Below are 16,543 nucleotides of genomic sequence, written 5' to 3' on the forward strand. Positions count from 1 at the left end.
CTGGGCTGCAAGCGCCTCAGTCCCGCTGCCGGCGGAGCTGCACCCCGCGCTAGAACTTCCGAGTCTGGCGGCGCCTCCGTAACTATCAGGGCGGAGCGTGTCCGGGGGCTTCTGCCTCGCGCTGGGGCCGTGGGCAGTTAGTTCCGCCCCGGAAACAGACATGGCAGTCACGTGAGCCTCATGTATCATTCCCATGAGGCCATGGGTGGGAGGGGCTTTTCGGCCACCGTGGCGTTGGTTGCCATGGTGCTGTAACGGGCCAGCAGAATGTCGCTGTCCGCGCTGCCGCTGTCTCCCGCCCGGGTGTTCGCGGAGCTTTTAGCCGCGCCGCTCGGGGCTCGCGGGCGGGAGAACGAGCCGGTGCCGGGGCTCCTCAGCGGCCGCAGCGCCGCAGTGCCGCCAGGGCGGGAGGTTCACGTGAGCGGCAGCGCGGAGCTGTGTGCGGCCCCGGACCGGGCGCGGGTCTCCATCCGGCTGGGGAGCAGGAAGGGGGAGGCCGGGGAGGCGCGGAGCAGCGTGACCCGGCGGCTGGAGTACATCGCGCAGAGCGCCCGGCAGCGCGGGGTGCAGGTGAGAGCCCGGAGACACCCCGCCCCCCTACGGGAGCCCCCAGCTGTAAACTCCGATACCCTCCCCGCCGCGCGTCCCGCCTTAAACCTCAGCCCTCGGAGTGCCCAGCCCGAACCCCGCCCGGCATTCCCCCCTCGGGAGCCCCCAGCCTTAAACCCGCCACTGGCTCTAATCCGTCTCCACCCCAAGTCCTAAACCCCACTGAGCGCCCGTGCCCAGCACCTACGGTTGCCAACTTTGTAATCGCACAAAACCCAATACCCTTGTCCCACCCTTTCTCCGAGGCCTCACCTCCCGCTCGCTTCCTCTGTCACTTGCTCTCCCCCAGCCTCATTCACCTTCACCGGGCTAGGGTATGAGGTTGGGCTGCTGGAGAGTGAGGGCTGAAGGTGTGGGCTCTGGTGTGGGGTTGGGGATGAGGGGTTCAGGGTGCGAGAGGGAGCTACAGGTTGAGGCTGAGGGGTTTGGGGTGCAGGACTAGGTTCAGGGCAGGGAGTTGGGGTATGGGAGGGAGTGTGGGCTCAGGATGAGGGATGTGGGGTGCAGCAGGGGGTTCAGGGCTGGGGCAGGGGATGAGGAACAGGAGGAGGTTTGGAGTGTTGGCTCTGTCTGGGCGGCGCTTATCTCAGGTGACTCCCAGAAGCAACTGGCATGTTCAGCTCTTAGGTGGAGGGGCAAGGGGGCTCTGTGTGCTGTCTACTGATGCTGCCCCCAATAGGAGCTGTGGAGCCAGCGCTTGGGGTGGGGCAGTGCATGGAGCCCCAGTGACCACCCCTGCACCTAGGAGCCAGACATGCTTGCCACTTCCAGGAGCCGTGCAGAGCCAGGGCAGGCAGGGAGCCAGCCTTAGCCCTGCTGTGCCACTGACTGGACTTTTAGTGGCCCAGTCAGCAGTGCTTTTTGACCACGGGTTCCAGTCGATAACGATGCCTGGCAACCCTACCTAAACCGCAACACCCTCCGCACCCCAGCACCTTCTCACTTGCCCTGGAGCACTGATCTGATATCAGTGGTTGTATTATCTTTCCATTGACTTCATGTTCCTTTAATAAACCCTTTATGAAAACAACAGCAATGGCAACAAGCAGAGTTGGTAAGGGATTACAAACAGTGCAATGATTGGAGTATGTGCAGGGGTGAAAGTAACTCGAAGGACTTACGGTACTCCAGAGTCCTGCGGAGGGGAGGGTCCTCAGCTGGAAGAGGTGGGGCTTTTAAATCCTGGGGCTTTTAAATCAGGATTTAAAGGGCTCAGCGATTCAGCTGAAGCTAGGAGCCAGGCCCTTTAAATTAACCCCAGAGCTACCAGCTGCAGAGGTGGCTGGGATCCCTGGGCTTTGGGCAGGGGTGAAAGTAATTTACATTTCTTACCTATATGGTCCAGTCACAAGCAACCCACCCACCTCTCCTACATACTTCATGGATCCCTCCCATTGCATGACATAGATAGAGAAAATAAAGCTACTATTACTACTACCAGTACTGTCTGTAATAAAACTTTACTATTGGAATAAGCCTGAAAAAGTGAAAACTCTCTGTCACATGTCTTCCCTCCTCCTCCTCCTCCTCCAGCCAGGCTGCCGATGCTAGACTCTGTGCTTCCTCCCTGCCTGGCACTCAGCAGCTGCTGCAGAGACTCCTCTTTAGCTTGCAGCAGGGAAACTGCCTCTTGCATAAGAACAGTTTAAACTCAGTTGTTCCCTGATGGTTCAGCCCCCAGGGTTAAGAGAGGTTTCTGGCATCTTTATTAATTTGTTGTTGAGGGGGTGGGGGGAAGCTGTGTGTGACCATGGCAGGGGCAGTTCTTTTCTGCCCCCTGGATGAGGGGATCTCCAATACTACTAAAATACAATAGTAGGGGCCAGTTGCTGGGGTCGGGGCAGTTGGCGGCAGGCTGCAGCTGCATTGTTTGTGACACACACATTCATACATACACATACATACTGTATATATGTGTATGAATGTGTCACAAACAATGCAGCTGCAGCCTGCCATCGACCAGCTGCGACCCCAGCAACTGGCCCCTGTGGGCTGCTGCCTGCAGAGATCCAACAGATGCTGCTGGGCTGGGTCTGCCAAGGAGTAAATAACCAAGGCAAAAACCACAGCCAGCCAGCCAGCCAGCCAGGGAGGGAGCGGGGGGTAGGGGGGTGTGGGAGGCGGGGGCAGGCAGGAGGAGAGGAAGGGAAAATCAGGGGTGAACGGAGGACAACTGGAATAGCCTTCATGAAATGTATGTTTAAAGAAAGTTTTATCAATTTCAGTCTCTGCACTCTGCAGGCAGGACAGAACAAAAAGAGATCTGAGATTGTTCCTGCTGTCCTAAGGACATTTCAGGTGTTTAAATCAATATAGAAAGAGGGTGGATTGGAATGAAAACTACTATTTCTTTCAAAGGAGGCACAATAATTTCGCTGAGTATTCAGTTTTCCCCTCCAATCCCTTTGTGGTTTTGTCTATGGGGGCTATTTGCTTTCCCTGTAAATCTTTAGTTGTTTTAGCAAAATTGCTTTGCCCAAAATAAACCCTAATCATCATGACACATCTTTCCACCATGTTCTCCATGTTTTTTGTGTTGGTTTTTTTTGAACAGTAACATTTCAAAGAGGATCTGCAAGCAGTTTGGACATCACAACCACGATCCTCTGCTGGGGAGGGAACAGGATAGATTTAAACTTGGAAATGGTTCCTGATTTTGATTGTGTTTAGAAGATCCTCTCATCCCAGGAGCAAAAAAGAACTGCCCCTGCCATGGTCACTCACACCCAACAATAACTGGGAGTGAAATTAACAAGAATGCCAGAAACGTCTCCTAACTCTGGTCACTGAACTGCACAGGGAACAGCTGAGTTTAAACTGTTCTTTTGCAGGCAGCAATAGCAGGCATCTCAGCCAGTCTACTGCAAGCTAGAACCTAGAGGAAAACTCCTGCTGAGGGGAGGAGGGGGGGAGGAATGGGGAGGAATGCAGAGCCTTGTCTGCAGCCTAGCTGGAGGAGGGGGAGGGAGGAAACAAGAAACCAATATGAAAGTGAGTTTTCCCCTTTCACCTGCTTTTATTACCTCAGGATTTAAGCTGTGCAGCCAAATGCTTGTATTTGTTGTGTATATTAGTAGGAGAGATCCCCTCATCCCCGGGGGCAGACAGGGACTGCCCCTGCCATGGTCAAACACACCCTCCCCTCGACCCCCTCCCCCCAGCTACTGTGAATGAAATTAACAAGGAGGCCAGAAACCTAGCCCTGGGGGCTGAACCATCAGGGACCAGCTGAGTTTAAACTGTGCTTATGCAGGGAGCAGGCTTCTCTTTCCCTCCCTCAGTCAGTCTCCTTTTCTTACTGGTGAGGACCGGCGCGTACCAGCTTACTTTCACCTCTGAATATGTGTTACTGACCTGGAGGAGACCTATACATGCTTTAAATGTCAAAATTGAGCTATAACCTAGAGATTTGTCTATATTCTGTCCAACAAGGGATCACTGATTTTATTGTCCTTTTGTTCATTACAGTTAGATGTAACAAAATATTCTAAGAGCCTCATGAGGTGCAGCACTGTGAGTTACGTCAATATTTCACTGGCATTGTTGATGTGGGGGGCACTGAGTGAGGCATGTCTTCTTAAATTCTCAAACAAAAACTAAGCCAGCAGTTTGCTGCCTTTAAAACATTTTATTTTTAATCCTTACATCCATTTCTTCAAAACTTTTTGTTTTTGGCATTTTATTTCAAAATCAATAAGTAACACAAATTTAGCACAAACTGGAAGCGTGTATATAGAGGGTAATAGATGTGAAGATTTATTTTGTTTTAAAATCTGATGGGTCTTTAATTTATACCTCCTTTTTCTGGCTAGGACTTAGAAATCTCCTGTGAAGGACCCTCCTTGCACAGTGGGCACTGCTTTGTGGAAGATTTAGAAGGAAACTTGCCTTTAAATCCAGTTCACAAACTTATCATGAAATTTTGCCTGTCCATGTCTAAGGGTATGTCTACACTACGAAATTAGGTTGAATTTATAGAAGTCGATTTTTTAGAAATCAATTTTATACAGTTGATTGTGTGTGTCCTCACTTAAGACCATTAACTTGGTGGAGTGCATCCACAGTACCAAGGCTAGCGTTGACTTCCGGAGCATTGTACTGTGGGTAGCTATCCTACAGTTCCTGCAATCTCCGCCACCCATGGGAATTCAGCCCCCCTTCCCCTCCTCCCGCATGAAAGCAACAGCAATAAATTGTTTCTCGCCTTTTTTCCTGGGTTACCCATGAAGACGACATACCACGACAAGCATGGAGCCCGCTCAGCTCACCATCACCATGTGTCTCCTGGGTGCTGCCAGACGTGGCATTACTACACAGCAGCAGCTCATTGCCTTTTGGCGGTGCATTATGAGTAGTAGCCATCATCATCATCTCTTGGGTGCTCTTTTAGCCGACCTCAGTGAGGTCAGTTGGGGGCACCTGGGCAGATATGTGTGCTCCTGGCTGGCCTTGGTGATGTCGGACAGGGGTGCCTGGACATAAATGGGAGAAGATGATGGCCAGCAGTCATATTGCACCATCTTCTGGCAAGCAGCCAGAAGACGATGATGGCTAACAGTCATACTGCACGATCTGCCAGCCTAAGATGTATAAGAGAGATGGAGTGGATCAAAACTAGAGAGACCAGATTTGTTTTGTATTCATTTTCTCCCCCCGCCCTCTCTCCCTGAATAGTAGGGGGAGGGATAGCTCAGTGGTTTGAGCATTAGCTTGCTAAACCCAGGGTTGTGAGTTCAGTCCTTGAGGGGGCCATTCTGTGTGACAACTCTGTAAGCCATGTCATCAGTTGCCTCTCCCTCCATCGGAGCAACAGCAGACAATTGTTTTGCACCTTTTTTCAGCACAGACGCTATAGCACAGCAAGTATGGAGCCCGCTATGATCACTGCCACAATTATGAGCACTGTAAACACCACACGCATTTTCCTGCAGTATATGCAGAACCAGAACCCTCAAAAGCAAAATCAGGCAAGGAGGTGACGAGAGTGATGAGGACATGGACACAGACTTCTCTCAAAATACGGGCCCCGGCAATGTGGACATCATGGTGTTAATGGGACAGGTTCATCCCATGGAATGCTGCTTCTAGGCCTGGGAAACAAGCACAGACTGGTGGGACTGCATAGTGTTGCACATCTCGGACAATTCCCAGTGGCTGCAAAACTTGCACATGTGTAAGGGCACTTTCATAGAACTTTGTGACTTGTTTTCCTCTGCCCTGAAACACAAGAATACCAAGATGAGAGCAGCCCTCACAGTTGGCAAACAAGCGACGATAGCCCTGTGGAAGCTTGCAACGCCCGACAGCTACCTGACAGCTACGTCAGTCAGACATCAATTTGGAGTGGGCAAATCTACTGTGGGGGCTGCTGTGATCCAGTAGCTAACGCAATCAAAGAGCTGCAGATATCAAGGATATGACTCTGGGAAATGTGCAGGTCATAGTGGATGGCTTTGCTGCAATGGGATTCCCTAACTGTGATGGGGCGATAGATGGAACCCATATCCCTATCTTGGCACTGGAGCACCAAGCCAGCGAGTACATAAACTGAAAGGGGTACTTTTCAATGGTGCTGCAAGCACTGGTGGATCACAAGGGACGTTTCACCAACATCAGTGGGGGATAGCTGGGAAAGGTCTTCAGGAACTCTGGTCTATTTCAAAAGCTGCAGCAAGGGACTTTCTTCCCAGACCAGAAAATAACCATTGAGGATGTTGAAATGCCTATAGTTATCCTTGAGGACCCAGCCTGTCCCTTAATGCCATGGCTCATGAAGCCGTACACATGTAGAATCATAGAATCATAGATTATTAAGTTGGAAGGGACCTCAGGAGATCATCTAGTCCAACCCCCTGCTCAAAGCAGGACCAGTCCCCAAATGGCCCCCTCAAGGACCTTGGGTTTAGCAGGCTAATGCTCGTAGCCTGGACAGTAATCAGAAACTGTTCAGCTATAGGCTGAGCAAGTGCAGAATGGTGGTAGAATGTGTAATTAGGCTCAGGACAGTTAGCAAAGTACGGGAGGGTGCGGTGTGTATCAGAGAAGCTTTGAAAACCAGTTTCATGACTGGCCAGGCTACGGTATGAAAGTTCTGTTTGATGAACTCTCCCCCACTCCCTTGGTTCACTCTACTTCCCTGTAAGCTAACCACTCTCCCGTCCCCTCCCCCCTTCGATCACCACTTGCAGAGGCAGTAAAGTCATTGTTGCTTCACATTCATGCATTCTTTATTAATTCATCACACAAACAGGGGGATAACTGCTAAGATAGCCTGGGAGGGGTGTGGGGGGGAGGGAACCACCAGGTGGGGTAGAGAAGGCGGGAAGGACAAGGCCACATTGCAGTTTAAAACTTATTGAATGCCAGCTTTCTGTTGCTTGGGCAGTCTCTGGGGTGGAGTGGTTGGGTGCCCGGAGGCCCCCCCCACCGCGTTCTTGGGTGTCTGAGTGAGGAAGCTATGGAATTTGGGGAAGAGGGCAGTTGGTTACACAGGAACTGTAGTGGCGGGCTGTGCTCAAGCTTCCTTTCCTGAACCTCAGCCATACACCAAAGCATATCAGTTTGTTCCTCCAGTAGCCTCAGCATTGCCTCTTGCCTTCTGTCACCAAGCTGATGCCACATATCATCTTCAGCCCGCCACTTATTATCTTCAGCTGGCACCTATCTTCATGTTCATATTGTGTTTTCTGGACTCTGACATTGTCTGCCTCCACGCATTCTGCTGGACTTTTTCAGTGTGGGAGGACTGCATGAGCTCAGAGAACGTTTCATCGTGAGTGCTTTTTTTCTGGCCTTCTAATCTTCGTTAGCCTCTGGGAAGGAGAAGATAATGTGAGTGTTGAAACATTTTCAGCTGGTAGAGGAAAAAAAAGGGAGAATAGTCATTAAAAAGACACATTTTAGAGAACAGTGGGTAGACTTTTTCACAGTAAACCTTGCTGTTAACAATGCATAGCACATGTGCTTTCAGTCGCATTTTGCCCCTTATTGAGGGTATGCCGGTTTGGTGTGAGAGATCTTTCACGCAGGGCTGGCCAACAGAATTTGGCTTGCATGCAGCCACGGTAAGACACAGTCTTTTGGTTTCTTTAATCTTCATAATGTGGGAATGGTTTCAAACAGCAGTGCCCTCATTTCCCATACCAAGCAGCTGCTAGGTTGTCCATTTAAAATGGATTGGCCCTTTAAAAAGAGGAGGGGTTGCAGTTTTCGGGTTAACGTGCAGCACAAACCCAACTAAACCCTTCCCACACACACACCCAATTCTCTGGGATGATTGCTTCACCCTTCCCCCCACTGCATGGCTAATAGCAGGGAACATTTCTGTTCAGCCACAGGCAAACAACCCAGCAGGAACGGGCACCTCTGAATGTCCTCTTAATAAAAGCACCCTATTTCAACCAGGTGTCCAGGATTGATATCACTCTCCTAAGGATAACACATAAAGAACGGATGTTGCTTGAATGCCAGCAAACACCGGGACCATATGCTGCCATGCTTTGTTATGCAATGATTCCAGACTACGTGCTATTGGCTTGGCATGATAAAGTGTCTTATCATGGAGGATGGAATAAGGCTGCCCTCCCCAGAAACCTTTTGCAAAGGCTTTGGAAGTACATCCAGGAGAGCTTTATGGAGATGGCCCTGGAGGATTTCCGCTCCATCCCCAGACACGTTAACACTTTTCCAGCAGCTGTACTGGCTGCGAATGCCAGGGCAAATTAGTCATTAAACATGTGTGCTTTTAAACCATGTATAATATTTAAAAAGGTACACTCACTAGAAGTCCCTTCTCCACCTGGTGTATCCCAGAGGCAGCCTTGGATGGGTTCAGGGGGTACTGACTGCATGTCCAGGGTGAGAAACAGTTCCTGGCTGTCAGGGAAAACGGTTTCTCAGATTCCTTGCTGCAAGCTATCTTCAACCTCCTCCTCCTCATCCCCAAAACCCACATCCCTGTTGCGTGCTACTCCATCGACAGAGTCAAATTACGGGTGGGGTAGAATGGCATGCAGCTCATCATAGAAGTGGCATGTCTGGGGCTCTGACCCGGAGCGGCCATTTGCCTCTCTTGTTTTTTGGTAGACTTGCCTCAGCTCCTAAAGTTTCGTGCGGCACTGCTGCGGGTCCCTGTTATAGTCTCTGTCCTTCCGTCCTTTTGAGATTTTTTCAAATGTTTGGGCATTTCATCTTTTGGAACGGAGTTCTGATAGCACAGATTCATCTCCCCATACAGCGATCAGATCCCGTACCTCCTATTCGGTCCATGCTGGGGCTCTTTTGTGATTCTGGGACTCCATCATGGTCACCTCTGCTGATGAGATCTGCACTCACCTGCAGATCGCCATGCTGACCAAACAGGAATGAGAAGTTCGCAGGCCTTTTCCTGTCTACCTGGCCAGTGCATCGGAGTTGAGAGCGCTGTCCAGAACGGTCACAATGGAGCACTCTGGGATAGCTCCAGGAGGTCAATACTGTCGAATTGCTACCACACTACCCCTAATTCGACCTGGCAAGGTTGATTTCAGCGCTAGTCCCCTTGTTGTGGGAGGAGTACCAAAATTTATTTTAACAGCTCTTTAAGTAAAAAATAATGGCTTCGTCGTGTGCACAGGTGCAGGGTTAAATCGATCTAAATGCTAAATTCAACCTAAACTTGTAGTGTAGACCTGGGCAAAGTTTTACTTGCCTACACTCATTTTCATAGTGTGGGTAATATTTTGCAAGACTGCCTTAAGGATCTCTATCTAAGCCAATCCTGTCTCTATATCTGTGCTTTTCTTTTTCTCCTGTGAAGTAGTTGCTGCTTGCCTTGCTGGGTAGGGGGATTATGCAGTCTTCCTTTATGTTCACCTTATTGTTATTGTGCACTGATATTCTGCTGCAGAGTGTGTTAGCTACACTCTCTGTTGCTAATATGTTAAGAGTGGCACTAGCACTTCGCTTGCTGGCCCCTCTGTTTAGTCTGCAGCACTCATTTGTTCTCTTGCAGCAACAGAGCATGGCACACTGTTCTCTCTTCTTCCCTTAACCCTGCCTATGTTTCTGACCCACTCAGAAAACAAATGGCCTAAAACAGGGAGTTGTACCTCTAAATTCTTTCAGAGAAGAGGCAGCATTGTGGTTAAAATTTTACAGGGGAATGATGACAATGATTGTGCTTTCTCTACAGGGAAAGTGAACTGGTTGTGGGAGTTGTACCTGTCTACAGCAGACAGACCAGGGATCTTCCACCACAGGCTAGGACACATAATATATGGAGATACACCTATTTCATAGAACTGGAAGGGACCCCAGAAGGTCACTGAGTCCAGCCCCCTGCCTTCATTAGCAGAACCAAAAGTACTGATATTTGCCCCAGATCCCTAAGTGGCCCCCTCAGGGATTGAATTTGCAACCCTGGGTTTAGCAGCCCAATGCTCAGACCACTGAGCTATCCTTCCCCCTAAAAATAAAAATGACCAATCCCCAGGCAGATTTTTACCCCCATTTCCTAAATGGCCTCAAGGATTTAAGTCACAACCCTGGGTTTAGCAGGCCAGTGCTCAAACCACTAATCAGATACTTTTCTCATTGATATTTATGTTGGCAAAAATATATCCGGAAGCAAAAAAATGAGAGGCTGCCACTAAATCAGAAGAACTCACTTTACCCCTAGATTGCTGGAAGGAATCTAGCCCAGGTGGGTGGTGTCTAATAGCTGTTCTGTGACTTATGCAAATGAAGTTGGTTTTCAGTCAGTTTTCTAGTGGTGAGAGATCCATGTCCTAATCACAGCTTGTTGCTATTCTCATCTGAGAAGCCAAAGACTGAAAGTGAATGGAAGCTGAATTGTCTTCCTGCCCCTAGAAGCTGACTCTTCAAATCAGGAATGAGGCAGATGGTGACAGAGGAAGCTTATGCTGCTGCCTGTACTATTCAGTACCTCTTATATGGATAAGTAGAAGATTGTAGGTTTCCAGCATTCAGCCGCTTGTGGCTTCTGTGTATGAATATAGTGCTCACATCTGAAAAAAAAATACTTCACACTTATTCACTCTGGCAAGATATTTCTAATCCTATTAAGATATATGCAGCTGGCACATGATTCATACAGACAGGACTGAGTCTATCTTGTTAGACTCTAGTTTGTCCATAGTTCTGTCCTCTTGCTACAGTGTGGCTACTTATATTAAAATCCATCTGGGGAATCTCCCAGCATTGACCCTCCCTGTATACTGCTCATACAGAATGAATAGTCTTACCCAAACATATTCACCGAGTTACAACAGCTGTCAATAGTTCTTTACTGAGAAAGTTTTTCTACTGAAAGTGCTCTTTACCTCCAATCTTTTATGGGTTAATTATTAATCCAAGTAAGCTGTTTCAGGAGGTTACAGCCACACTGGTGAGCTTTTCAAATATGAATGGCATTTTTGAATAAGTATAAGGGTGGGCCAGGAGGAAGCTTTGAAGTCACAGTTGCACAAACCCAATTTCAAAATCAGTGTCTTATACACTATTTGGGAGGTGTCTGCAGCTTTAGCTCCAAAAGTATAATTTGAAAGCAAACAACTTTATCCAAGGGCTTATAGCATTTCAGGCAATTACACCATTATGAAATCTGCTGAAGTCTCAAAATCCAGTGGATGAATGTGTGGTGCAGTTTGGTTTTTTTGTGCACACATTCTTTATTATTTGGAAGCCTCTGACTTGTTTCATTCATACACCAAAAATAACCACCCTAATAAATTGTCCAACCATCTCATAATTCATTGCTAGGTAAATGAATACTTCTTTTAAAAAATGTGGGAAGATCACAAACAAAAGACTCATGGAAGCCTAGCTTGTGGTGACCAAGTTGTGAATAACTGACTTCCAACCTTGCCACTAGGGCAGGGGTTGGCAACCTTTCAGAAGTGGTGTGCCGAGTCTTCATTTATTTACTCTGATTTAAGTTTTCACGTGCCGGTAATACATTTTAACGTTTTTAGAAGGTCTCTTTCTGTAAGTCTATAATATATAATTAAACTATTGTTGTATGTAAAGCAAATAAGGTTTATAAAATGTTTAAGAAGCTTCATTTAAAATTAAATTAAAATGCAGAGGCCCCTGGACCGGTGGCCAGGACCCGGGTAGTGTGAGTGCCACTGAAAATCAGCTTGCGTGCCACCTTCGGCACCTGTGCCATAGATTGCCTACCCCTGCACTTGGGTAATTGAAAATAGGATGACACAAAGTGCTGCAACACTTTCATGAATGACATGGAAGATGGGTAAACAGCATGTAAATTAAAGTAAGGTACTACTCAAATTAGGAGGTATTGCAAACACCAATGAGACCTGAAACATTTTTTACAAAATGAAGTCTGATCTGGACCAAGCCAAGCTATGTATCTGGGGAAAAACAGTCTGACATACATTTAAAGAAATTGTATCTCAGAAAGTAGTGCTGGTGAGACCTAGGAGTGAGAGTAGACTGCCTCTGAGAACTGAACATTCAGTGTGACACAGTGGTAAAAAATGTCAACACAGTTTTGGACTGCAGGTGCAGAGACATCAGATCATGGAAAAGGGAAGTGTTAATTCTCCCTTATACTTACTGAAAAGTCCACATAATACCACACTCAGTTCTGGGTACCTCGATATCAGTAAGGTATCAGGGTCAAGGCAACTTACAGAAGAGCAACCTAAAGTCCCATTGTTTTTTGTTGTTTGTTTTTTCTTCCTGGAGCTCTTCCCTGTGGTATAAGTTGTATTGCTTTGTTTTACTCTGATTCAAATCACTCCAACACTGGGACTTCCTCCATTTACATTGTAGATTATTCTACCATCTAACAACTCTCACTACTGGCAATTTGTCCTTTGCTGATTTTTATCTCATTACTTCTAATCAATACCATTATGGACCACACTAAAATTAATATCCTTTCCTGGTGTTTATACCCTTCCAATCTTTGTAAAGATATCTAAGCTCTCATGGGAATTGCTAAGCCAAGCTATAAATATTTACACCTTTTGTTAATCCTTATCACCATTCCCCTTAATCATTTTTGTTGTACTAGGGAGTTGGACTAGATCAGTACAGCACAACCTTTGCAGCAGCAAGAGCTGCATTAGCAGGTTACCAGGAAGCCTGAGGGCTGCACCTAATTTCCATACATGTTTACATAGGATTTTAATCAGAAATAAACCACACTGTAGCATTTATTTATAGAGTATTATTAAGTGTATGCAGCACTTTACAAAACACAGAGTCTGCTTTGAGGGCTTATAGAGAAATAAAATGAGGAAATAGTCTTTTACTTAGCCACTAAGGCCCCTGGCACCCACCCACCCCCCTTTTTTTAAGACATATTGCAGCTGGCAGTTAAATAGTGGCCACCTTGCTAAAAATAAGCAATGACTTGTGATAGCGGTTGCATGAGGATTCAGGGTCAGAAGCTGTTTAAAAAACAAAACAAAACCCACAAACTACATGCTACTTGAATTCTGGTTTAGACATTAATGTGAAAAGCAGTTAAAGGTTTGTTCCAATAATAACATGTATTCACATCTAGTAGTTAAATAAGTATACATTGAAGGCTGGACAAGACACCACCTTTACTAGGCAACCATTTGCCCTAAGAAATCCCAAAGTATTCTCAAATCTGTTGAGTCTAATTCTGCTCCACCTCTATTAAAATACACCTGTTAAGCAAGTAAACTTTTGTTGATCTATTGAGTTTGCTTAAGACAGGTTTCATGCTATTAAAGTAAGACAGACTTCTTTGCATTTGACTTGTATGTTGCCAATTTTATAAGCCTCATGCGAGGTGCCATCACAAGGTGGATGAAAGAGAAGGAGGGATTGGAGCACAAATACCATTTGTAATTCGTAATTGCAGTATGCTTTGAATACCAGTTAACTTTATCTAGGTATTTATGGCTTTCAGTTCCAGATTATCTGTCCAGGTTCATATTTTAATTAGTTGGAGCTCTTGGGAGGTGTCAGAATACACTATTTCCCATGAATACATAGATGGGACGTCATCACAAAAGCAAAATGAAACAAACTTATGCCAAGGAGGAGAAAAAAAAAACCATAGAATTAAAAAGTAGAGCGAACTTTTCCTGTGCTATTTCCATTTGTCCTTCTATATACTGTTTACCATAGTGCAAAGTTACATTGTGTACATTTCTCCAAAGCTTTTATCCAAAGGTTTTAAAAAGGCAGTTGCACCTGAAATGTTAATTGGTAATTTACAAATGCAAATAATGGTATAGCCAATTGCTACTGTATATTAAGAACATATATGTTCAAACTAAGTTTTTTCTCCCAGCTGTGATCTCTGTCTTACCTTTCATGCTGAGTAAAATGGGTTGTTTCCTTTTTAGTAAGAACCAAAGTGAAGTGGAGCAAAACTTACAGCAAAACTTGACTACCTTTGGACATTTCCTTTTTCATAATTGGTTGCTCTTCACCTTGGCTTGAGCTATCACATTTTGTTTTAGGTTGTTTTTCCATGTTCAGGAAGGAAGGAGTGGTCATTCATTTCAGCATCTATGGTGCAACTAGCAGTGGCTGCGAAGTGGCTCCTCCTAGCAGAAGAAAATTTATGAACGCAGGCTTATGGTGATAGCAGATTTTGTAGGATTTTCATGCTTTAAGAGTAGGGGAAAATGGAAGAGCAGAGAAAGACATAGCACCACCATGTAAGACATTTAGCCTTGGATTGGCAGCAATTTGGGACAGGAACAATCTTTCCATTTTGTTTATACGTTTTGTGTCTAGTACAGGGGTTGGCAATCTTCGGCATGCAGCATCAGGGTAATCCACTGGTGGGCCGTGAGACATTTTATTTACATTGACTGTCCACAGGCACCCCCCGCAGCTCCCAGTGGCTGTGGTTCACTGCTCCCAGCCAATGGGAGCTGTGGGAAGCAGTGGCCAGCATGTCCCTGTGGGTTGCAGCCCCCCACTTCCATTGGCCAGGAACGGTGAACTGCAGCCACTGGGAGCTATGGGGGGGCCATGCCTGTGGACGGTCAACGTAAACAAAATGTCTCACGGCCCGCCAGCAGATTATCCTGATGGGCCAGGTGCCGAATATTGCTGACCCCGGTCTAATAAAATGGGATCCTCTTCCATGGCATGCTATTGCAAAACAAATAAATGACCTTTTTCTGGAACAGTGGTGGTTTACTTCAGTAACACTACAAAAATACAGTGGGTAAGCAAATTACATGTGTGGTTCTTTTGAGAATAGGCTTATGGACTGATGGAGTGGATGAGATAACATGTCTTGCATGTGATCTGTTAATTATTAATTCTGAACTGGAAAATTATCCTACTGTAAACCATTTCCTGCCCACTGAATGTTAGCAAATGGAACAGACTGTTACACAAGTTCTAAGAACATGGCACTAAATGTAAAGTTCATCTTAAAGTGTTGCTAAAACTACTTTTTTCTATGGCTAGTGTGATTAAACTGATAGCTCCTCAAAAAGAAGAAAAAACTTACAGCAGACATAAGCAATTAAAAATAAACCAAAAAACCTTTTCATTTTCAGCTAGTCAGTCATAATTCTAATTAAGAATTCCGCTAACATCCATTGTTCCCTCACCTTCCTTTCTGTCATCATAAACAGGAGCAAAAATCTCCACTGGAATATTATTGTAAAAGTTGATAATATAACTGAGCAGACATTTCTTCCACTAATTTTTATCTGGAATTGATTCTTGCTGAAAACTGTTAATTTCAAATCTGAAATGTGATGGGATAAAAATTAACTTCCTGTGGAATATTATCAAAACTGATACTGAACACAAAATGTCTTACCACCACTTATGTTGTAATGGGACCCAAAACCACAAGATGGCAGTGTCCTTAAGTACATATGCAACTCATATAAAGTATCAAATAAGGCAATTGTACTTCAATCTGTGTAGAGGCTTAAAACATTTTGAATGGGGTTAGGGGACATTTTTCTTCTCCATAATTCAGATTACCAAAACAGCTGTTCATTATTAGTCATGTCCGCTTGGTTATTTCTATGTAATGTTTGAGGGAGGTTGGGAGAAGAGTGAAAAAGGGTTTCCTATGACAGTCCAAATAAATGGACTACATTTCCCTACTGATATTAAAAATATTGTAGGATTTGTTTTTTTTTTTAAATCTTGAAGCTACTTTATAAGATAAGTAAATTTTTAGAATTGGATTGACTCAAACTCTCTATCCACCCCACAGGCAGCCATCTTGCTAATTTACATCAACTCTGTTCTGGCAAGAATGCTTCCGCCTGAGAAGTGCAATTTAGTCACTGTGGCCGAATCATCCCTTGGCCTTCACTGAAGAGACTGCCAAAAAGTTAACTGCACTTGAGATTTGTCTATTGGAAATTGTACTGAGATTTCCAAACTCATATTTTATAGAAAGGCTTGGAAGGATTAGCTTGCTATCGAAAAATATCATGAAACATAAGTTCCACCATATACACACAAACCAATGAAAAAATATTTCAATTGATAGTAATAAAAACTTACAAATAGGCAGGGTAAGAAAAATGCTCCTGGAAAACTTAGAGTTTAATTTAAGGATACTTTGTATATTTTCACAATTTGTGTTTTACCAGTTCTAAAACTTTAATTTGTTGAATCTCAACATCTGTCATTAAATAATTGACAATCCCACCCATAATTTTGTGTAACTGAAAATTTAAACTGATAAAAATGCTTAGAAATAAATATTTTGATATTCTCAATTATAAAAAAAAAAAATTGAATTCTGCCAAGTCTACTTTTAAGCCATTGAACGATGGTAATAATTTATGGAGCTGACTCAAATTGTTAACTTGAAATGCTTGTCATTACATAGCGCCATAGATCGGTGCATGCTATCTTATGTGTTCCTGACTCAAGGAATACATTGACACAAGCTTCTTTTGTGAATGAGTAAGGCCACGTCCAGACTAGG

General features: G+C 45.3%; 1 protein-coding gene across 1 annotated transcript in view; it reads left to right on the forward strand.

The window, feature by feature from the left end:
- Positions 1 to 243: 243 nt before the first annotated feature.
- Positions 244 to 16,543, forward strand: part of IRAK1BP1 (interleukin 1 receptor associated kinase 1 binding protein 1) — a 30,728-nt gene continuing 14,428 nt past the window's right edge. Inside the window, exon 1 of the mRNA XM_030555786.1 lies at positions 244 to 570. Within this exon, the coding sequence (XP_030411646.1) occupies positions 268 to 570 (303 nt within the window). The 5' untranslated portion in view covers positions 244 to 267. The remainder of the gene's footprint in view (positions 571 to 16,543) is intronic.

This window comes from Gopherus evgoodei, chromosome 3 (genome assembly GCF_007399415.2).
Source record: "Gopherus evgoodei ecotype Sinaloan lineage chromosome 3, rGopEvg1_v1.p, whole genome shotgun sequence".
Taxonomy (NCBI): Eukaryota; Metazoa; Chordata; order Testudines; family Testudinidae; genus Gopherus; species Gopherus evgoodei.